The sequence below is a fragment of the Rhinolophus sinicus genome, linkage group LG06, assembly GCF_036562045.2.
Source record: "Rhinolophus sinicus isolate RSC01 linkage group LG06, ASM3656204v1, whole genome shotgun sequence".
Taxonomy (NCBI): Eukaryota; Metazoa; Chordata; class Mammalia; order Chiroptera; family Rhinolophidae; genus Rhinolophus; species Rhinolophus sinicus.
Window position 1 is genome coordinate 66,755,042 of NC_133756.1, and position 20,667 is coordinate 66,775,708.

At 37.2% G+C, this 20,667-nt stretch overlaps 1 protein-coding gene across 6 annotated transcripts in view; it reads right to left on the bottom strand.

Moving 5' to 3' along the window:
- Nucleotides 1-18,536: 18,536 nt before the first annotated feature.
- Nucleotides 18,537-20,667, bottom strand: part of HIVEP1 (HIVEP zinc finger 1) — a 134,069-nt gene continuing 131,938 nt past the window's right edge. For all 6 annotated transcript variants that reach the window (XM_074335228.1, XM_074335227.1, XM_074335229.1 and 3 more), the window contains one exon: nt 18,537-20,322. In XM_074335228.1, coding sequence (XP_074191329.1) covers nt 19,144-20,322 — 1,179 coding nt within the window. In that variant the 3' untranslated portion in view covers nt 18,537-19,143. The remainder of the gene's footprint in view (nt 20,323-20,667) is intronic.

Here is a 20,667-nt window from a genome sequence, read left to right on the forward strand (position 1 = left end):
GCTTTAGCCTGAAATTTTAAAAAAATGTCTTGAAGACTTCCACTGCTTTTCATTTTCAAATAAGTAATGCTTTCTCTTGGGAAGATTTTTAGTGTTGCCATAAAATAATAATACATATCACTTTCCAGCTGAACCCTTTATTGTATTAAATAATTGCTTACAAAAGTTTTGACTTAATTGATGAAATTTATACTGATGCATATGAAGTGACTTTTTTTATTCTAGCTGCTTCATAAAACTGAAACCTCATACCAAAAAAATGCCATCTGTGACAACAGATTGATGCACAAAAGGGCCACACTTCGAACTGAAGACTATTCAAGGGGAAAATGGAAGAAACCGTCAATAACTTCATTATTCTGATCATAATGAAATGAAAATGTAACCATAGTCTGCCGAAGTGGGATTGTTTGTGAATGCCACATTAATAGATGACAATGAATACAGATCAAAACATACGAGTACTTTGTGTGCGGTTCTGGAATAATGGAATGAAGACAAGTTTGCTTGAGTCTATATTTAGTGTGATGATACTATAAATGTAAGTAGGTGATAAGAAGAAAATTTTATATTTGTGCTAACTGTTATTACAGGGATTAGTACCTAAATCTTTTTTCTTTTTTTGAAGATTTTATTGGGGAAGGGAAACAGGACTTTTATTGGGAACAGTGTGTACTTCCAGGACTTTTTTCCAAGTCAAGTTGTTGTCCTTTCAGTCTTAGTTGTAGAGGGCGCAGCTCAGCTCCAGGTCCAGTTGCCGTTGCTAGTTGCAGGGGGCGCAGCCCACCATCCCTTGAGGGAGTCGAACCGGCAACCTTGTGGTTGTGAGGATGCACTCCAACCAACTGAGCCATCCGGGAGCTCAGTGGCAGCTCAGCTTAAGGTGCCGTGTTCAATCTTAGTTGCAGGGGGCAGAGCCCACCATCCCTTGCGGGACTCGAGGAATTGAACTGGCAACCTTGTGGTTGAGAGCCCACTGGCCCATGTGGGAATCGAATGGGCAGCCTTTGGAGTTAGGAGCATGGAGTCCCAACCGCCTGAGCCACTGGGCCAGCCAGTATCTAAATCTTTTGTAGCTAACACTCTAGAAAATTTTACAACCCACGAAGTAGAGACAAATATATCATCTGCATTCTCAATACAAAGGCTTTGAGAGATCCAAAATTAGGACCATGCTGAAAACATTCTGCCTATAGTTTCTTGAAGCCAAAAATGAAAGGCAATCCATGTATTTATAGCATTCCCCAAGTGAAAGTGACTTGACAGAAGGAATCTAACAAATTCTGACACATAGTTCACATATCTCCCAAAGGTTATGTATGTCTCATCTATCTTTCTATCATCTATCTATCCATCATCTATCTATCTATCTATCTATCTATCTATCTATCTATCTATCTATCTATCATCTGTCATCTATCCATCCATCCATCATCTATCATCTATGAATGTGTTAATATTAATAATGTGATTTAGTCTAGAATCCCTGCCACTGTATTTTCTTAAAGTAATATTGAGTTTAATCTAAAAATCTTTAAAATTTATTTTGCTAGCAATTTATATTTTTCACTTCACATGGAAAAATACAGGCATAGATTCTACCCCTTGTGTTTGTATCTCTAATCTCAAGGGTTATTACAAAATTATCATGATATAATTAATTTTGATTTATGTCTGTATATAGGAAGTATGTGCTATAATATAATTCTTAGTGGTAGTGGCTAGATAGTATCCAAAAATGAGTTTAAAAACTGTCCAATGATTAAATGATCATATCTTATAAATGTGCAAAATGATGAAAGGTGACAAAAAGATTAGGAATCAGGAAATCTGAATTCTAATTCAAGCAGGACAAGATTAAATTGACTGATTAAAACTTAGTGATCTCAGTTATCCTTCTCATCTAAAAACTAAGGACTTTTATCTGAAAGATCACTAAGAACTCCGTAATGCAGCTTACAACCCAGACATTTGCAAAGAATATTGAATAAACACAAGAGGGTGCTGAAGCCAGAGTTTGCTCCACGTTAGTGTTATACCCTTTAAATCTTTCTCTCCTCCCCTCCCGTCCCCTCCCTCCTCTAGTCTCTTCTGTCTTCTCTCTCTCTCTGTCTCTCTGTCTCTGTCTCTCTGTCTCTCTCTCTCTCTCTCTCTCTCTCTCTCTCTCTCTCACTCACCCTCCTTCTGAGTGTTTCATGTATCTGATTAATACTATAGAAGATATTAAGACCATTAAAAACAACTTTTTTACCGTGTTTATGAATTGATTATTTCTCAAGTTTTCCTGCTTTTCAAAATGATAAAAACTAGAGTTGCTATGCTTCTAACATTTCTTTTGTCTTCCTTGGCCTTAAAATTTTTCTAGAATTTTTAAATCATTCCAACTGCTCTAGTTGAAAGTACATCTTTTTAATACACAAATTTTCTCTTTTTAAATGTCTTGTGACACAGTCTTCCCCATAAATAACATGATATTGCAGTTTGGTCTCTAGCATTGTTTTTTGTATTTTTCACTTTTAAAAGTTACATCTCCTTTGTTTTAAGATGTGCATCCTTTCCTAAGTCACTCAGGACTGCCACCATCTGAGCTGACACTGTGTCCATGCAGTAAGCACTCACACCGGGTCACACTCAGAAATCACAAGAAAATTCCCATGTTAGTAATGACAGCTTCTACTTGTACAGTAGTGTTTATTTTATTAGGTTATTGTAATACATCTCTTCATTGGATCTCCCTCACAATGCTCTTTTGAGGCAGGTATGGTAGACATTACTCATTAAGAAGGAAGATACGAAAAATCAATCATAGTGAGTCACGCGGAAGGTAGGTGTGGAGTTGGAGGGAGAACGCACATACTCTCGGCCCCGGCCCAGGACTCAGTCTGCTACTCCATCTTTTCCCTCTGAAGAAACAGGCATTTCCTTCAGCCCTGAACTAAACTGAAAACTTTATTTGACATCTCTGTGAAAATACCTGGCTTCATATTAGCTCACACGTGATGAGAATTTTGCTACTGGTTGCAAGGAGAACTACAGATCTTTTAGAGTTGCCCAGTAATCTGCTCACTTTGTTATCTGGGCACTGACTGCTCTTACCTTTTTGCTTCATATCTCTGGGGCATGAGGAAAAATTTCTGAATGTGATTCTTCATGTGACCTTTTCTTTATTTCTTTTAAATAAAATAGAAAACTTAAATAACAAAATGGAGGGGAAAAAAGGTACTGATATTACGTGTGAATTGTTTTCTCTCTGACCTCTCTCAATGACAAGCTCCTAAAACAGATTTCAAAGTATATGCTTTACTCAGCATCTTAAATTGCTTTTCCCTTTTGCTTGCTACCTTTGTCCCCACTGTTAATACAGGAAGCACTTGGGCCCCATATGGGTTGTGAGTCCCCACATTTTAGGAGCTGTGAATAAACTACAGAATAATTGGATCTGGGTATCTGGGGAATTAAGTTGTGAGAGAAGATACATGAGGTATTTCAGTTTACCTTGGCTCTGACATAATCTCACTCTACTTTGGCGGATAAAAAAGTAGCTTCTCTTCCTTGTACCTCAATAATACACTATCATTTTATCAAAAGAAAAAACAAGAATTTTAAGGTGAGTCATCAAGGTGGTAGCTTCCTTATTTTATGACATAAGAAGAACCAAAGCTGCACTTTTTGACAAACACAAGCTCGCACCTTTGCACACTTGCGTTAGCACAATGGCATCCAGGACAATACTCACATATTGAGTTTAGCAAGGGAGTCAATGGCATTTGGATGTATTTCTATTGGCTTGAGAATCTACTGGAAGTCCCCAAATACTTTTCTTTTGGATCACCTGAGTTCTCTGTAACAACAGATTGGGTAAAGTTCACAAGCCAAGCTAAACATATGTACACTCAGAATTATAAGGTAGTCTGCATATTCGGAGAATCAGCTCTTACCTTGCCATATCTGTGTTGGCCTATGAGTCTGACCAAGGTGCCATCATTGCTAAACGATCACACATACTGTAATAAAATCTCATGCTGTTTATACCTGTCCTAGATATCCTCTCAAACTTATTCGGAGTTAAACAGCATTTACAATAAAAAGAAGTACATAATCATTTGCTGCAAAGGAAAACAAAATATATTCATATATTCACCTTTTGTATAAATTTCCAACATTACAGTGTAAGATCTGAGATAATCCAGAAGGAAAAGACGTGTGGATGCTTCCCAGTATGGCCTAACACTATTTCGTGTCAACAGATGGAAACTATGATGAATGGAAATTATATGGTGTTTATGAAATACAGGAAACGCTGAATATCTTTCTCATTTTTTATACCAAAACATCTATTTATAATTACTTGTTACGAAATTTAGAAAACAACAATAATTTTGGAGAAGCTGACAATTAGAGCAAATCTGTAGGTGATTATTAAATACCTACCATAAACATACTTTTTTTCTGTAAATATATCGAACACTTACAATTATAGCTTATAAGAATAAAGGACTCTTTCTTCTCAGAAGATGTTCAGCTTTGTGAATCACTGCAAATATATATGCCAAGAAAACAATTCAATTTATTTTAATTTGAAGTGCATACCTTCACTTATCTAATGATGGCCTGGAAGCTGGAAGAGAATAAGGGTGAAGAACAAGGGAGATAAATACACAGTAGAAATGGGCTCAAATTTTCTGGGACCTTGAGCAAATATTTATCCATTTTAAGCCTTTTCCTTAACTGAAAAGAAGTGCTGACTCCATGGTGCTAATAACATAATTAAATGGGGAAAAAACCCATCTGAGTGAATAACAGAGTATCTGGCACACAATAAGTATTCATACATTTTAATAATTATTTTTTATTATTTCACAAACTGTAATATCACAAATGTATATTGATATTGATGTAAAACATTGAAATTCTAAATGTTGAATTTCATAGAAATTATTTCAAGTCTTTTAAAAGAAAATTCATGTTATAACTATTTAGCCTCCCTATTTATTTTCTGTCTTTTTATTTTATTATGTGAATGTAACATGAATACATTTTCCACTTCGGAAGCTTTAAAACATTACTTATAAGTGACTGCTGTTTGATGAAAAGCCTAACATCCTTTGCAGATTTCTATTTAATTTTTAGTTTTGTTCACTTGAGTCTCAAGAATACATTTCCTTTTCTTAAAGCACTAAAACATCGCTTGTGAGTGATACTGTTAGGGGAAACACTCATCGTCCTTCCAGAACACTGCAACAGTAACAATAAAAGCAGTCACAGTAAGAGCCATCTTGGCCTGTGCCCATGCTTCACCCCTCCCATCCCCACTTCTCCTGAGGAGGCCAGGGAGAAATGTGTTACTTAACTGGTGGGTGACAGCCATTGGTCCATATTTTTAAGTGAGCTGGAGCCCTTCTATTAAAAGGGTAAGAGGGGTGGGGGGTGGGAGATGAGGGTAAGGGGGATCAAATATATGGTGATGGAAGGAGAACTGACTCTGGGTGATGAACACACAATGGGATTTATAGATGATGTAATACAGAATTGTACACACCTGAAATCTATGTAATTTTACTGACAATTGTCACCCCAATAAATTTAAAAAATAAATAAAAAAAAACTGAAAAAAAAAAAAGGCTATGAGATTAAGAAAAGAAAAAAGGCTATGAGACTGAGGACTCAGTGTCTTCACTCTCCCGTCTGGCTCTGACTAACATAAGATTATGCAGAACTAAACTCCCCTTCCTGTGGACTTGCCCAAGGCTTAGGCTGGTGTGGACAGGGGACCTCCAGGGGAGGTATATGTGATGGGAGGTTGGGGAGCAAGACCTCAACAGGCCCATTCGGTGGTGAACCTAAAACCTGCACCATTAGAGCCTTTGTCAGTCATAACACTGAAATTTTTGTCCCTATCTATATATTAATTTATTCTCAACTTGGGTAGAAAACAAGTGTATTATTTCTTGTCCCCTTAAAACCCAACTATTCCTGAACCTCTTTCCCACAATCCTCAGCTCGTCTTTAGTGATAGCCAGTGCTATGTATTGTATGTATCATTCCATGTCTTTTCCTATCCTTTGACATAAAGACATGACTCCAAAAATCTATATGTTTAATGTCTATATTTTAATATAAATTGTATCGATTTTTAATAATTTCAGGTTTTAAATTTGTGAACTATTTCAAAACATTTATTATTTATTTATTTATAATCTTTTGACCCCTCCCCACACACCCACACATTTCTCCCACCTCCATCCAACCCTCTGCCTCTGGAACCACCAATCTTCTCTGTGTACTTATGAGCTTTATTATTTTTTGTTTGGTTTGCTTTGCTTTTTAGATTCCATGAGAGTGATCATATGGTTATTGTCGTTTTCTGTCTGACTTATGTCACTTAACATAATGCCCTCGAGGTCCACCCATGTAAATAACAAAATTTCATTTTTTTTATGGCTGAATAATGTGTGTGTGTCCACTCATCCACATTGATGGGCACTTGTTTCCATACCTATTGTAAATAGTGCTGCAATGGATATGGAGGTACATAGGTCTTTATAAGTTAGTGTTATCGTTTTCTAAATATCCAGAAGTGGAATTGCTGGATCATACGGTAGTTCTACTTATAATTTTTAAGGAAACTCTATACTTTTTTCCATACTGGCTGCACCAATTTATATTCCCATCAAGAGTGCACCAGGGTTTCCTTTTTTCCACATCCTTACCAACACTTATTTCTTGTCTTTTTATAATAGCAGTTTTAACAGAGGTGAGGTGATATCTCATTGTGGCTGTGATTTGCATTTCCCTGATAATTAATTATGTTCAGCATCTCCTCATGTGACTGTTGGCCATCTGTTTGTCTACTCTGGAAAAAATGTCTAGTCGGATCGTCTGTCCATTTTTTAAATTAAATTGATTTTTGTTTTGTTGCTGAGTTCTACGAGTTTTTTTATGTTGTTTTTTTTTTTGTTTTTTTTTGGGGGGGGGGATAATTAATCCCTTACCAGATACATGGTTTGCAAATATTTTCTCCCATTCAGTAGGTTGCCTTTTATTTCACTGATGTTTCCTTTGCTGTGAAGAAGCTTTTAGGTTTGATGTAGTCTCACTTCATTTTTGCTTTTGTTGCTTTTGAGTGTCAGATTCAAAATAATCATAGCCAAGACATGTGTCAAGAAGTTTAATGCCTATGTGTTCTTCTAGGATTTTTATTATTTCAGGTCTTATATTCAAGCTTTTAATCCATTTTCAGTTAATTTTTGTGTATGGTGTAAAATAGGGGTCTAGTTTCATTCTTTTGCATGTAACTGCCCAGGTTTCTCAGCACCATTTATTGAAGAGGCTGTCCTTTCCCCATTGTTTATTCTTGGCTCCTTTGTTGTAAATTAATTGACCATATATTCATGGGTTTATTCCTGGGCTCTGCACTCTGTTCCACTGATCTGTGTGTCTGCTTTTATGCCAGTACCAAGCTCTCTTGATTACTACAGCTTTGTAAGAGAGTTTGAAATCAGGGAGTGTGATGCCTCCCGCTTTGTTCTTTCTCAAGGTTGCTTTAGCCTTTCAGGGCCTTTTGTGATTCCATACAAATTTTAGGATTATTTGTTCTGAATTGTATCTATGGGATAAAGTTTTCCACAGCTTTTCTTTTTTTAATCTCAAGATATTCTTGGAGAACTATCCATCTATCTAATGCTTTCCTTTTATTCATGCTTAGTATCCCAGAGAAGGAATATGCTATCGTTTATTGAGGCATGACTCTACTGAAGAACTTTTAGGTTGTTTACACTTTTTCAGTATAGCAAAATATCACATAAGTAATTTTTTAGTTCATATCCCCTTTGCAAGTGTTCTTCTACGGCTGGTATGGAGAAGTGTGACATAGACTACATTTTTAGTTCTAATGAATACTGCTAAACTGTCCTTCCCAATGGTGCCATCAACGCACACTCTGTCAGCTGTGTCTGAAAATCCTGCTTTTTCCACAGCCCTACCCACACCAGACACGATTAGGTTTTTAATATTCAGCTCTCTGACTAGTAAAAAAAATTTCATTTTAAAATTTCTATTGAACATGTACATTTTTAGTATGTCTTTGGCCATTTGTATTTTATTTTTTACTATGAATTTCTTATTCTTACATTTTGAACATTTTTCTCTGGGTCTTTTGACTTTTCTTACTGACTTGTAAGATATTTTAAATACATTTTTGGATGAGAATCCTGTTAGTTATAGTAAGACAAATCCCTTTTCCCAATCTAAGTTGTCTTTTGAATATTTTAATTTTTTGTATAGCACCAACGTTTTGCATTTTGATGAACTTGAATTTATGAGCCTTCATGAAATTTATTTTTGTTTCCGTCAATGAAAAACATCCAGCCTAAGAGTAAAGCTTGTAAGAGTTTGAGCCAAACTGACGACAATTGCTGGGAAGCAAAATCTCAACAGACTGAAAAAATGTTCCGCAAAATGGCGGTTTGCAGCTTATTTTATACTTAGAATTAAAGGAGGAGGGTTCCATGAAATCCACTGCTGGTAGATTACGGGGGTGGGAGAAAACAAAGTGGGGAAATCTCTGGGATTGGATAAAAGTAAATTGGAGAGACAGGTACTTCTTTTACATAGGTGGTATAGGATATTTAATAGCTCACATACAGATATTAATCAAGGGACAAGAATAATAATGAAGGATTCTGCAGTTTCCTGCTCTGGTCTGGAAAAAGGGATTACTAACATTCCACGGATGTCATCTTAGGTGCAAAAAGACAACAGACAGGCCCACTTAAGGTGAAGATTGACTTTATGAAGGAAGCTTCAGGCTAAAGATGTGACTTCCAGCCACAGCACACCTTAGTTATAAATTTTTTTTATGTTCACACCATCTTATGTGGTTATTTTCAGTTTCCTGAGCTTGTCAGATTTAACCTATGGCCCTTTTCCGTCCTCATTTCTTACCCAAAAGCCCTTTCCTACTTCAATGTCATACTGATAGTATCATATTTTTCCTAGTAAATGTATAACTTTCCTTTATTAGTTAATACTTTGAAATGTTATCTTAAGCATTTCAAATTAAAGTCACAAAAAAATAAACCCAACAAATTCTTTCAAACATTGTTTATGAACAATCAAATTATTTTAAATATTTAACATTACATGCATAACTTTTACATATCTAATTCTCTCAAGTACTTCAAATACTAATCTGGGAGACATACAAATTAAAAACAAAAACAAACAATCCTAAGCATAAAATTTCCCCCTATAATTTAGTTAGCTCATTAGAGATTTAGACTGAACGTTTCGGAGCATAAGGGATGTTTGATTGTCAGCCATTGTCTTCTGGTTTCTTTCTAATTTTGGTTTCCCCAAAATAATACCAAGAAGTATAATAGTAATAATAGTAAGAGGTAACTTTAACTGATTGCTTATTACAGGCGAGGCAGGACCCTTTATTAAATATCCTACATGACAGCTCATAATCCTCACACTGACTTCTGAGGTTGGTATTACTATTATACCCATTTCATAGATCAAGAAATTGAGGTACAGGAAAGTTCAATGACCTTCCCAAATTTAGAAAGCTCCTAGGCAGCGGAGGAAGGATATAATCTCAGGCACTGTCTCCAGAGCCTGTACTCATCACCGGCATGAATATGGCCACTTTGAATTTTTCTTAAAGGATGTATTTCCCCTCTTTGGACATCATTTTCCTACTTGATTAAATGAGGAGATTGGAGGAGTTATTTGCATTTGACATAAAAAGTTCTGTAATTCTTAAAAACACACACAAGACTTAAGAAAATAAGATTACCTAGAATTGAACCACATAGCTCTCTCACTAATCTATTATTTACAGTCCCGGTTTAACAATCTGATTTGAGTATCTTCTGCTCCCAACTGGGAGTTACCTTGAAGTTGCCAGGCAACGAAAAGCAGTCCCAAATTCCCACCTAGCTGGAAATGCTGACAGGCACCTGCCTAAGTCTGCGGACTTGGGCTCCTCGGGGCTCCAGGAGGTTTCATCCTTATCCCATCTTGATCTCTGTGCAGGCCTCGCATCCTTGGCGGGCCCAGCTCTGATCCTCTGCGAAGAACACGGCACTCTGTGCCATTCCTGCTGGAGCAAAGGCAACCACAGGAAACGGGCACCTTCCCTGGGGGTGTGCGTCATCGTCTGCAAATGCCAAACATGCAACACTTTCTTGCCAGTGGGCAGTCTATTTTCTCGCTGAGAATGGACAAGCATATCATCCCTTTTTGGAACTTTTAGACGGAAGAGTTCATGTTAAGCTGTTAGAGATGACCTACGTGGTGTATTCATTTTACTTCACTTTGTCTTCATTTACCTGCAAAGCAAAATGTTACAAAACACGTTAAACATAGCCCAACATTTAAAAAGGGGTGTAAGAGGTTTCCAACATAGTCACAGATAAAAATCTGACCATGGTCCTGCATGTGGTAGGTGCCTCATAAGTATTTGTTAGATGACTTATTATTTGTTCTACTGAAAATCATTTAAAATCATTGAAAACTTCTAATAACCAGTGCGAACATTTATGCAGATATCACTATTGGTATGCACCAGGAATTTTTAACTTTACATCCTGTCTGCTTTGATCTTCCCAAAAGACCTCTGAGTTGGACACTTACTTTTGCCCTAAATGATGGGTGAGAACATTTAGGAATGGAAAATAAATAATTTGACAATTAGCTGATAAATTGCTGACCTGGGATTTGAATTTAGGCAATCTGTTCTTAAGACAACCTGTTACCATATGCAATATATATGCTTGCTTCCCTATGTAGTAATTAAAAATAAGAACCAAAAGTTAAGGTTGTATTTTGATTTGACCAACAGATAAACTACAGAATGTCAGCACTCTATATACTAATAATATTGCTGCAATGTGTAGATTCTGGACCTTGAGATATTTTTTGCAAATCCATTCTCTTGTGCAGACCGCATTGGGGTCGGTCATAAATTTGTGAGACCATTGACAACAATAGGGATACAATCTATGGCCACTAAAATAAGCCTTGAGAAGAGATTGAACTTCAATCACACTCCACCCAACAGATCTAATGGCCCTTAACTCTGGACTGAATTAATGAAATATGCAGATTACAAATCATTTATATACAAATCATTTCCATTATATTACAGATCATTTACAAATACAGTTACCATGTATTCTACATGCTGCAGACTTGTTTAAATAGCAACAACAAAAACCACAGTAACAAAACCTTTAAGAGTCTCTAAGAGACAAAAAATGAGTCTGCCGTGAAATATTTTACCTATTTCAGCTGAAATTCTAAAGAATATATGATCTACCTATTGCAGAAACTTCAAATGTTTTGACGGCTGAATCTGTTTTGTCTTCCAAATCCCCGTTTTTTGAAGGATTTAGAAAAATGACAACAAAAAGTTCACAGGAATTTGTTTAGTTACAAAACAAAACAAACACAACATTTTCCAGCATGGGCCCCTGGGGCCCCTGTCAGTTCTGATCTTTATCTCCTAAAGGACTTTCAGAGCATTGAGCTGAAGGCATGCAGGGCTGCTTCAGCATCAAAGAGGATTGATGTACCATGTACTAAATATTTTACAACTATTTCAAACAGAGGCTGAGACAAAAATATGTCTTATCAAGGATTTAATTTGATGGCCATTAACAAATAGAAGTCAATAATGATTTGGTTCTGAAATGAATACAAAAAAAGTTGTAAAAATTATTTTTCACTTCATAGATCAGTTTTTGAAATTGTTTCTTATAATCGACATCATGAATGCAAAATTTTGAAACTCCTTGTAGACTATGAAATGATGCAAGTTATTGTATGAGAATAGATAATTTACTTTTAATGAAACTGGATGTTTCCATTAGTCTTTATGATTGTACACAGTTAGTTACATACAAGAAGTTTCTGCATGCAATTGTATTCTACTTCTAGGGAACGACTCCTAATGAATATGAGTGTCAAAGTAACAGGAAATGTCTCACTGTGTAATGTATAAAGAGGTTCCAAAATAACTAAATTCAAATATGTCAAAGGATACAACTGCTGAATCAAAACCAGTCTTAACATTTGACCCTTCTGGGCAAAAATAAGCCTTTGCTATTAGCAATGAAAACTAAGCATGCCTGGCTAATTGACTGATCTCAAAGCTGGCTTTTCTTTCCTTGACTGACCTCCAGGAATGTAAAGTCCTGTTGTCTTTCACCTAACATGGTGTCCTTAGATCCCATTTGGCAACATTCATAGGTAAATAACTAAATATACTGTCTTTCAAGTAACTGGAAACGAATAAACGAAAGACGTCTTGTCTGGAGCAAAATCAACGATGTAACAAATGTCTCTTAGTTGTTATATCTTCTTAAAATCCACAAATATATGGATATCATGAAGGTATCTAATTCACTTCTTTATTCCAGAAACCAAAAGTAGGAATTAGAAGTAAAAAAAAAAAAAAAGTTAAATTCTGCATAGTTACCTATATTGGTTTATTCTGAGATACAGGATCATTTGCTAAATAGATCAATGACTTGCTTTTCTCTCACTGCTTTTAAAAGAATTTATAAATGTCTTTGTTTCCCTCTAAATTCCTATCTTTGCTTTCTTTACATATTTTAAATCTGTACAATAAAATAAATAGTCTAGTTTGGTGCCTCCTCTTGTAGGAGAAATATGTTTAAATACTTTTCTTCTCTATCAAAAGTAATGGAAAATTGCTCTATTTCCTTTTGGAAATATTTCTTAAAGGATCACATTTAGAGATTTTATAGTATTATGGTATGCTGTGCTGAAACCCTGTCTATATCCAAAACAATGTGAATTCATGCTCAACTTTCTTCCTTTCAATCTAACTTTTATCATAAGATATGTAACAAAGACATTTTTTGAACAACGATTAATAACTGAAATCTAATATACTTTGGAAATTTACATTTTATGCTTGATTAGAGTTGTCACTTTGCCATTTTATCGCCTGCTATTTAAATTAAATATTTCCTGACTAAATCTTTTTGTGGCTCCTATTATATCAACTGTGAAGAAGGATGTAGAAAAACATTACAAAATCTATTATCTACACAAATATGCATGGCACTGGACATACTCAATTCAATAGAAAATTTAAATGGAATGTTTTATGAATACTAAGTAGACTTTCAACTAGAAACGAACTCGGTACAATCCAATTACCGTAACTCATTACTGAAAAGCAGCTTGGTACGTTAGAAAAAAACAGACCTAGTTTTAAATCCCAGCCTCACTACTTACCTAGCTTTGCAACCCTGAAACAGTTTCTCAACTACATAATGGGGATGATACAACATCATACAGCATTTCTGTAATTGTTAAAATTAGAAATACATTATATGTGATGTGTTCATAAAATACTCTCCCATTACAGTATCAATGGGGCACCTGTCTACAATTTCAAAACTTAAACCTTAAATTTACATAAATACCTTGTTAGTTTAGGTACAAAAATTTACCTCCTTTTGAAAATGAATATATTACATCCTTTTAAGCCAGGAAATTTTCACATTTAATTTGAGGGTTCGTTACAATTACCTAATTCAGTTACATTTTTTTCAGAACTAGATACGTGGCCTGGGTGGCGGGGAAATAAAAGTAAAAACTTACCTAGAGCCTTAACTTTTATTCTTCCATCATTACCTCAACATGTAGTCTCCATTTCTACTGGAGGCCAGTGTCTCAGAAGAATTCTTCAGTGTGCAGAAATAAACTCTCAATTTCTAATGGAACCCTCAGGCATTACGGAGTGAGAGAACCCTAACTTCTCAGAGAACAAAAGCAAAATAATAAAACTTTTGTCATAGGCACTTTCTCATTTAAAAACAGCCCTAACTGCAAAGTAAGTAAAACCTGATTCACGATTTTGAGAGAACCATCAGCTCGGTCCTTCTTCCTGACATTAGACTGTGGTGGGTCACTGCTGAGTCCCAGGCTCTGGCAGCTGCCTCTACGCTTCCCCAGAACTCGCTTCAGAATAAAGTGGCTGGAAGAACAATGAAGCATTTCCTTCTCTGGCTGATGCAGATATATCTTAAAGGACTGGTGTGAGTAATACTAGAAGTTTTAATCTTGCAGTCTCCCTTGAAGATAATGTTTCTCCATATTTATGTCTGATTATTATGCAAATAGGAGTATTCCTTTGTGAGCCTCCATTGCCACTTTGGAGGCTCACAGCTGCTTGCTGTGAGGTTAATCCTGGTTTAACACAAAAATTAATGGAGAAATAAAATTCACAATAGCTGCCTTTCTCTTTTCATAATCCCTGAACTCTCTTCCCCCTACTGGACAGACAACTTAATTATTATTGATTCTTTCTGCTGCTGTGACTCCCCGGAAGTGCTTTCTTGGCTGTCATGAACATCCAGGTTGACCTGCCTGCCAGCCCGTCTCCAGGCTTGGCGTCCAGGGCCTGATGGCCTCGAAATGACCTCAGCTGTCTCTCTATCTCGTTCAAGCATGGAGTCCAGAAATCCATTATGAAGGATACTCCTATGATGCTCTGTTCGTGAAAGAACAGAGTGGCTACCTTACACACGGGGCTAAATAATGTATTTCTAATATCTCCAATATGATGAGATGATACTTTTGGTGGGGTGGTAAAGATGTACATACTGAACTTTGTATAAATAAAGCTGTCACATTTTTAATAGTTTATTTGTTCAACACAGGTGCCAGAGCCTCTTGTTTTCCTGTTACATTTTGTACTATATGCAGCCCACCTCTCCAGCTGGTCCCTTCTTCTTGGACGCTGATCCTCATCTATTTGAATCATCAATAAATGTCTCCTGTAATTGTATTGAGTCCACCAGTTGAAAAGAAGATACTGTGGCCAGCTTGGTAGTGGGTAATGTTTGCCTTCCATGCTTCCTGCATTCTCTTTCCTCCTTTGGTTTGCTGTCCTCTTATTGCCACCACCTCACCCTCAATTAGCACGTTAAAGAAATGACATGTCTTTCCCTGCATGATTCTCACCCACTTGAGTGCCCTTTTCACATGAGGCTACACAGTTCTAATCATCTTTAAACCCTGCCCTCGTTCTCCATATTCTCATGGCTTTGTCAGATGCTTGCTAAATCCCCCACATGCTCTTTATTCCCTGTCCCAGTTGTTCCCTCACGCTTCCTCCTGCACCTTTCCTGATGTGCAATGCTGTTGCCTCACACAATCCTTGATTCAAATACCAGCTGTTGCACCAGCATGATGATTCTAAACGTTGTGATGAGATGCAGCCTCCTTGCCTATAGAATGGGAGAATAATACCTGCCGAGGATTAAATGAGATTGTAAATGACATAGTAGGGATAAATACTGGTTTGCCTCGATGTTCCCTGTGTGTCCCCCTCAAGGTGAAGCCTAAAAACCACATGCTCCACCCAGTGTCCCCTAACCAACTCAGCCAGGAGAGCTCCCGTACTTGCACTATCACTGCTCTTGGCTGTACTACTTCTATGCCTCTTAAGATACTCTGCTTACTCTTCTACTAGAACATAAGCTCCTAGAGGGTAGACAGTTTTTAAAGTGCATTAAATTTACATCTCCAAAGTGCTTTCTAGATTGTTGGTGCTAAATAAATATTTGTTGAAAGTCTGAATGAATCTCCCTCTTCCATTTAGACTGGTTCCCTGGCACAATTTTAAATAACATTCATTTCAGCCTTCATTACTCTATTTTTGTTCTATGGCTTAGCATCGTCTCTACTTTAAATCCCCAAATCCCATCCTTCCTTCAAAATACAGCAATCCCCAACATACGCAAATTGTTCTTTAATTAAGACAGCAACTTTCTTAACTGGTAACATTTAGTCTGCTATGTAGTCTGGTTGTATTCTCTAGTTTATATGGCATTGAGTCTTAAGTAGACATGCTCTTTCAGGGTAGAAGCGGGGTAACTTCTTTTGTATCTTCCGCAGGACTGAATTTGGGATGGCTGAGTCTTCTTCAGGTCCACCTCTGATTCAGAGAACAGGTAACACATAAGAGCAGATTATGTCTCTGCTGTAACTCACGCCTCCAGAGCCTTGCACAGAACCTGGCATGTGCAAGGTTCTAGATGATCCCAATATATGTAAGGGCCTCATGATTTTCAGGCTATAGAATTTGTGGAGAAAAATATTTTGTTATTCTTGCTTTAAATTTCTTTTTTTGTTGTTGTTAATGGCAGCAGGCATTAAAATATTATATTCACTGGATATTAAATAGATAATTCTCCAGAGTCATAGTTAGTCAGTTTGGCAGAAGAGTCTTACCTTATTGAGATTTAATATCTTGTGTTTAGAATTTACGGATGGTTTTGAAACAAAATTACTCTAATGCAAGTCACCTTTTTGTTGTTGCTTAAACTTGGTCTCAAATGTAACAAAGACAGAGAAGTCAAGAAGAGCACTGGTGTTATATTTTGACCCATTGTGCACTAAGAAAGAAATATTAACTATCTTGACAGTTTTCCAACAAAAATAATTATCATACTCCATAATCCTTCTTAAACACTATCATTTAAAATTCAGGTTAGAGATTAATAAGGAAAGTGTTATTTATAATATGTCTGTGAAAGGAAAAATCATGTCTACATTATGAAAAAAGTGAAGAACAAAACCTCTTAAACATTATCAGTTAATTGTCATTCTGAAAGAAGTAATTATCATTTGTAGCCTAACGTTTAGGGAATGAAAATAAGTTACTTGAATGCCATTGATTTATATTAACTCATAATAAATGTTCATACAACAGATCTATTAATCTTTGAAAACTAGAAAAATGACTTTTGGTTCTTTAGCTACTTCCAAACATTTCTGATGGTGACACTGCAGTGAATTCACACAAGAAGGTACTGAAATTGTTTCACATTATGCTTTTCACCTTTTTGCCAAAAACTTATCAAAGACACTTGCTATATCATTGCACTCTACTTCTCTCAGGACCTGAGTCTTTCATGACAGTACAACAGAATAAAAGTCAAATGTAGCCCACCAGTTCTCTAAATTACATTATTTTAAGTCAATTTGTATTTGAGAATAACAGTGCTCCTTGGGCAAAGACGACTTTGGAGAAACAATTCGAAATTATTTCCTTATATTTTGTTCATGTGACTATTTAAAAATACAATGGTACAAACTTTGGCAATGTCTTATTTAGTTGCATATTTCAAATGCTAGCAAAGTATTTGAAAGCCACATTGAAGCATTCAAGTCAGTAGTGTTAAAGGTATGTGTATATATAACGTAATGAATCTTGAAAAGTGAAGAGTACAAGACAAGCTGAAGGCATATTACAGCATTATGAAATTTTCAAGGGAGGATCCGAGCATACTTCAACATTTAGAATTCATTTAATTGTAGGAATTCTTCAAATTAAGAAAACTCTATCTATACAAACTAAAAAACCCTCAATGCTGAATTTCTGAACACTGCTTTTGAATTAAAAGTTGTCTATACCTAAAATATGATTATAGAATAAGGATATGCTTATTCTAGTGCTTTAGAATTTTAGGCCATGAAAGCATAATACAAAGTGATGACACAAAATTTAAACCTACTAATTTTGAGAAATTTGACAGATAATGGACCTCAGTTTCAACACCTGTCTTGATAGAGCAATACAATTCCTATAATAGAAGTTTCCAGAATTCTTTTCAAATCTATCTTGGAATACAAAACGCAGTTTTATTCTTTTTTTAGAATTTTGGTTACTCAGCTGTGGGAAAGTGTAAACACAAATTGAAGCATTGAAAGCTTTGCGGACCCGTCAGAGCCTGCTGGTGCTGGGGCACAGCTAGAGAGAATAATTTAGATTAAGACGCAGGCCAAGATGGCAAGATGGCATCTCTCCCAAAGTCACAGACATGAAGGAGAGGCCGGCTAGCAGTGGTCTCCCGACTCCTTAGATAGACCACCTCCCCCATGCTCTGTTGTACCAGGAACTTCACATACCTGAAATCTTCGTGAAGCAGGCTTTTAAAAATGTGAAGACACTGCCCCAGTGATGTGCTAAATATTCAATTTCCAACCTTAAAACATTTTCTCACAAATCTAGCATAAGTAGTGCTTAGGCAATAATGCTAATCACCACAGTGCTAACTGTGGGTTCCTCACTCCATTTTTCTGAATGAGTAAGGACAGTTCAGCCTCCCACGACAGGAAGGAATCATTTCTAAAGAGTCACTTAAGTAGCCTAGAAGTTTTGTAACTTGTTTTACCAGAAATCATCATACTCACATTTAGGAACTTCGCCCATTTCAGGCTGTATGCTATAAATACTTATAGAAAGTGTTCTCAAATATTGAAACTGCTAATATGTTAACAGTTTCAGAATTACTCATCACAAATAAGAAAAACAGGTCTCTCAGCTACATGGATTTGGTGAGTTTCGCCTGGTAGTAACACCACTAAGGCCCGTTTCTCAAAAATAAGGGTGGGGGTGAGTGTGAAAAGGATGTAACCCAGGGCTACGCCCTGAATGCAGGGCACTGATCACTAATGATCTAAAGAAGGCACAACTAAAGCAATGGTAAAGGCAGTAATCAATATTTTACTGAAACATTTCATAACACAGAAAATCTGTCTGACGTGTAAAGTTACTGTCTTACGCAAGGACAGACCCATTTTCAAAGACTAATATGAATACAATAAATATGGAGTTTACATACTAATTTGTACACAGAAACTCTGCTCCACAGCCATAGAAATTTATACTTAACAGTGCAACATATAATTTAATCAGTTGATTTATTTGACAGGTTTTTCTTACTAAACACAAATAACTACCTGGTTTTCATATATATATATATATATATATATATATATATATCCACACACACACATATATATATATAATATTATATATATATATATTTTATGTATATAGATATTCAACAATCTGTACAGTCTCTAAACATAAAACTCCTAAAAGGCACAATTGTCTATACAACATGTACAAAAATGGCTGGAGCTGACACAAAACAATTATTGGTCAAAATTTCATGATTGCACAAAGATTAGTCATGAGTTTATGTCAGAAAAATGTGCTTTAAGGGAAGGAGGGTTTTCAAAGAAACCTTTAAGTGTTATATAAAAAAGAAAACAAACAAAACAAAACACCCCCTAAATAAAAAGCCATTAGGTCGCTATCACCAGCCTGTCCTCATCGTCGTCACTACTCACGTCACTGAACTGGGCAGTGGCCTGCCTCCGAGATAGGGCCGTGGGCCTGGGCATCGGCCTGTCCTGAGAGAGAGTCCGCTGGCCTGATGGCTCTGGGAAAACTGGGGGCTGTGCCTTGAGCAGAGGCTCTGACACAGACGCCGGTTTGCCCTGAATGGAAGGGAGTTCATGCTTGGGCTTCTCGTGATTGACTGAGGCAGCCTTCCCTGTGTCCATCTGACTTGAGCCCTCAAGCCCTGCGTAATCTCTTGGAGGGGCAGGTGGATCTAGCACTTTGTTTGCATGTTCCCGCTGGACTTGAGGTGAGCCCTGAGGAGACGCGGTCCGGCTGCCCTGACTTGCACTGGCCACAGAAGTCGGCCTGGGATGCGCCTCGCGGGCTCTGTTTTGGGAAGCTGGTGTTTCAGGGGCTCCCTGTGCATCCACGGTAACTTGACTCACTGAGGGAATTAAAGTAGGCAGCGCTATGTTCAAGATCTGGAGGCCAGGAACGTGTGCCTGAGGGGTGGGGCTGCTCTGCGACGGAGGCTTCGCAGCCAAAACTTGCAGCCCCACGGCATTGAGAGCCAGCCCCGGCGGGTGTACTTGTGGGGCAATGTTTGTATTGGCGAGGCCAAGAATATTGACGGTCTCCATGCTCAGTGATGGAAGAGACTGCAAGCCCGGGGTACTGAGGCTCTGTAGGCCTGGCACACGGATTTGGCCAATGGGAATACATGGCACGACACTGCTTAATTCAGCCACTCCAGCGGGATTTGTAGTGCCAGAAACTTCTGTGATCGTATCCCCAGGAGTGCCCACAGTTCTGTGAATTACATTGACAGCAGGAATCGTAAGTTGCATTGGCCCAGCTTGAATGGGTACAAACGTAGAATATGTGAGGCCACCAGGTACTACGTGGATTCCCCCGACTGGAACCATATTATAAGGTGTCCTTGATTGCTGCTGGGAATGCAAAGGAAGGTGGCTAAACAAATGAGTCTGGGGAGAAGGCAGGCCTGGAGTCGGTGGGAGAGTGACTTGCTGCTTCTCTCCTTGAGCGTCAGACTGAGGTGAGGCCACTGAAGGAATCCCCGTTGCTGCCAGAGGGCTGCGCTCAGCTGCAGGGGGAAGCAGTCTCACAGAGGCTGTGTTCTAAAAAGACAAGAGAGAAGAATCCTTTCAGAGCAGAGCTCTTAGTCACTGAGCTAAAACGCTAGCATAAAATCTAGGTGAAAGGACGCATATTTGTATTTTACAAAATTATAAGCTTGCTAAAAATTCTATTCTGATTTTTAAAAATTTAAATTTGCAATGAAAAAAAACTACTGCACCTGAAATCTCTTCCTTCATTTTCTTGCACAAATAACAGCAACACATTTTGTACAGTATTTTGCATTTTTTAAAATTTCCTGGAAATCATCTCACTTATACTAAATTAACCCTGAGAGGCGGCTGTAATTACATTCAACTTTTGCTGTTGCTGTCGTTACTGGCACA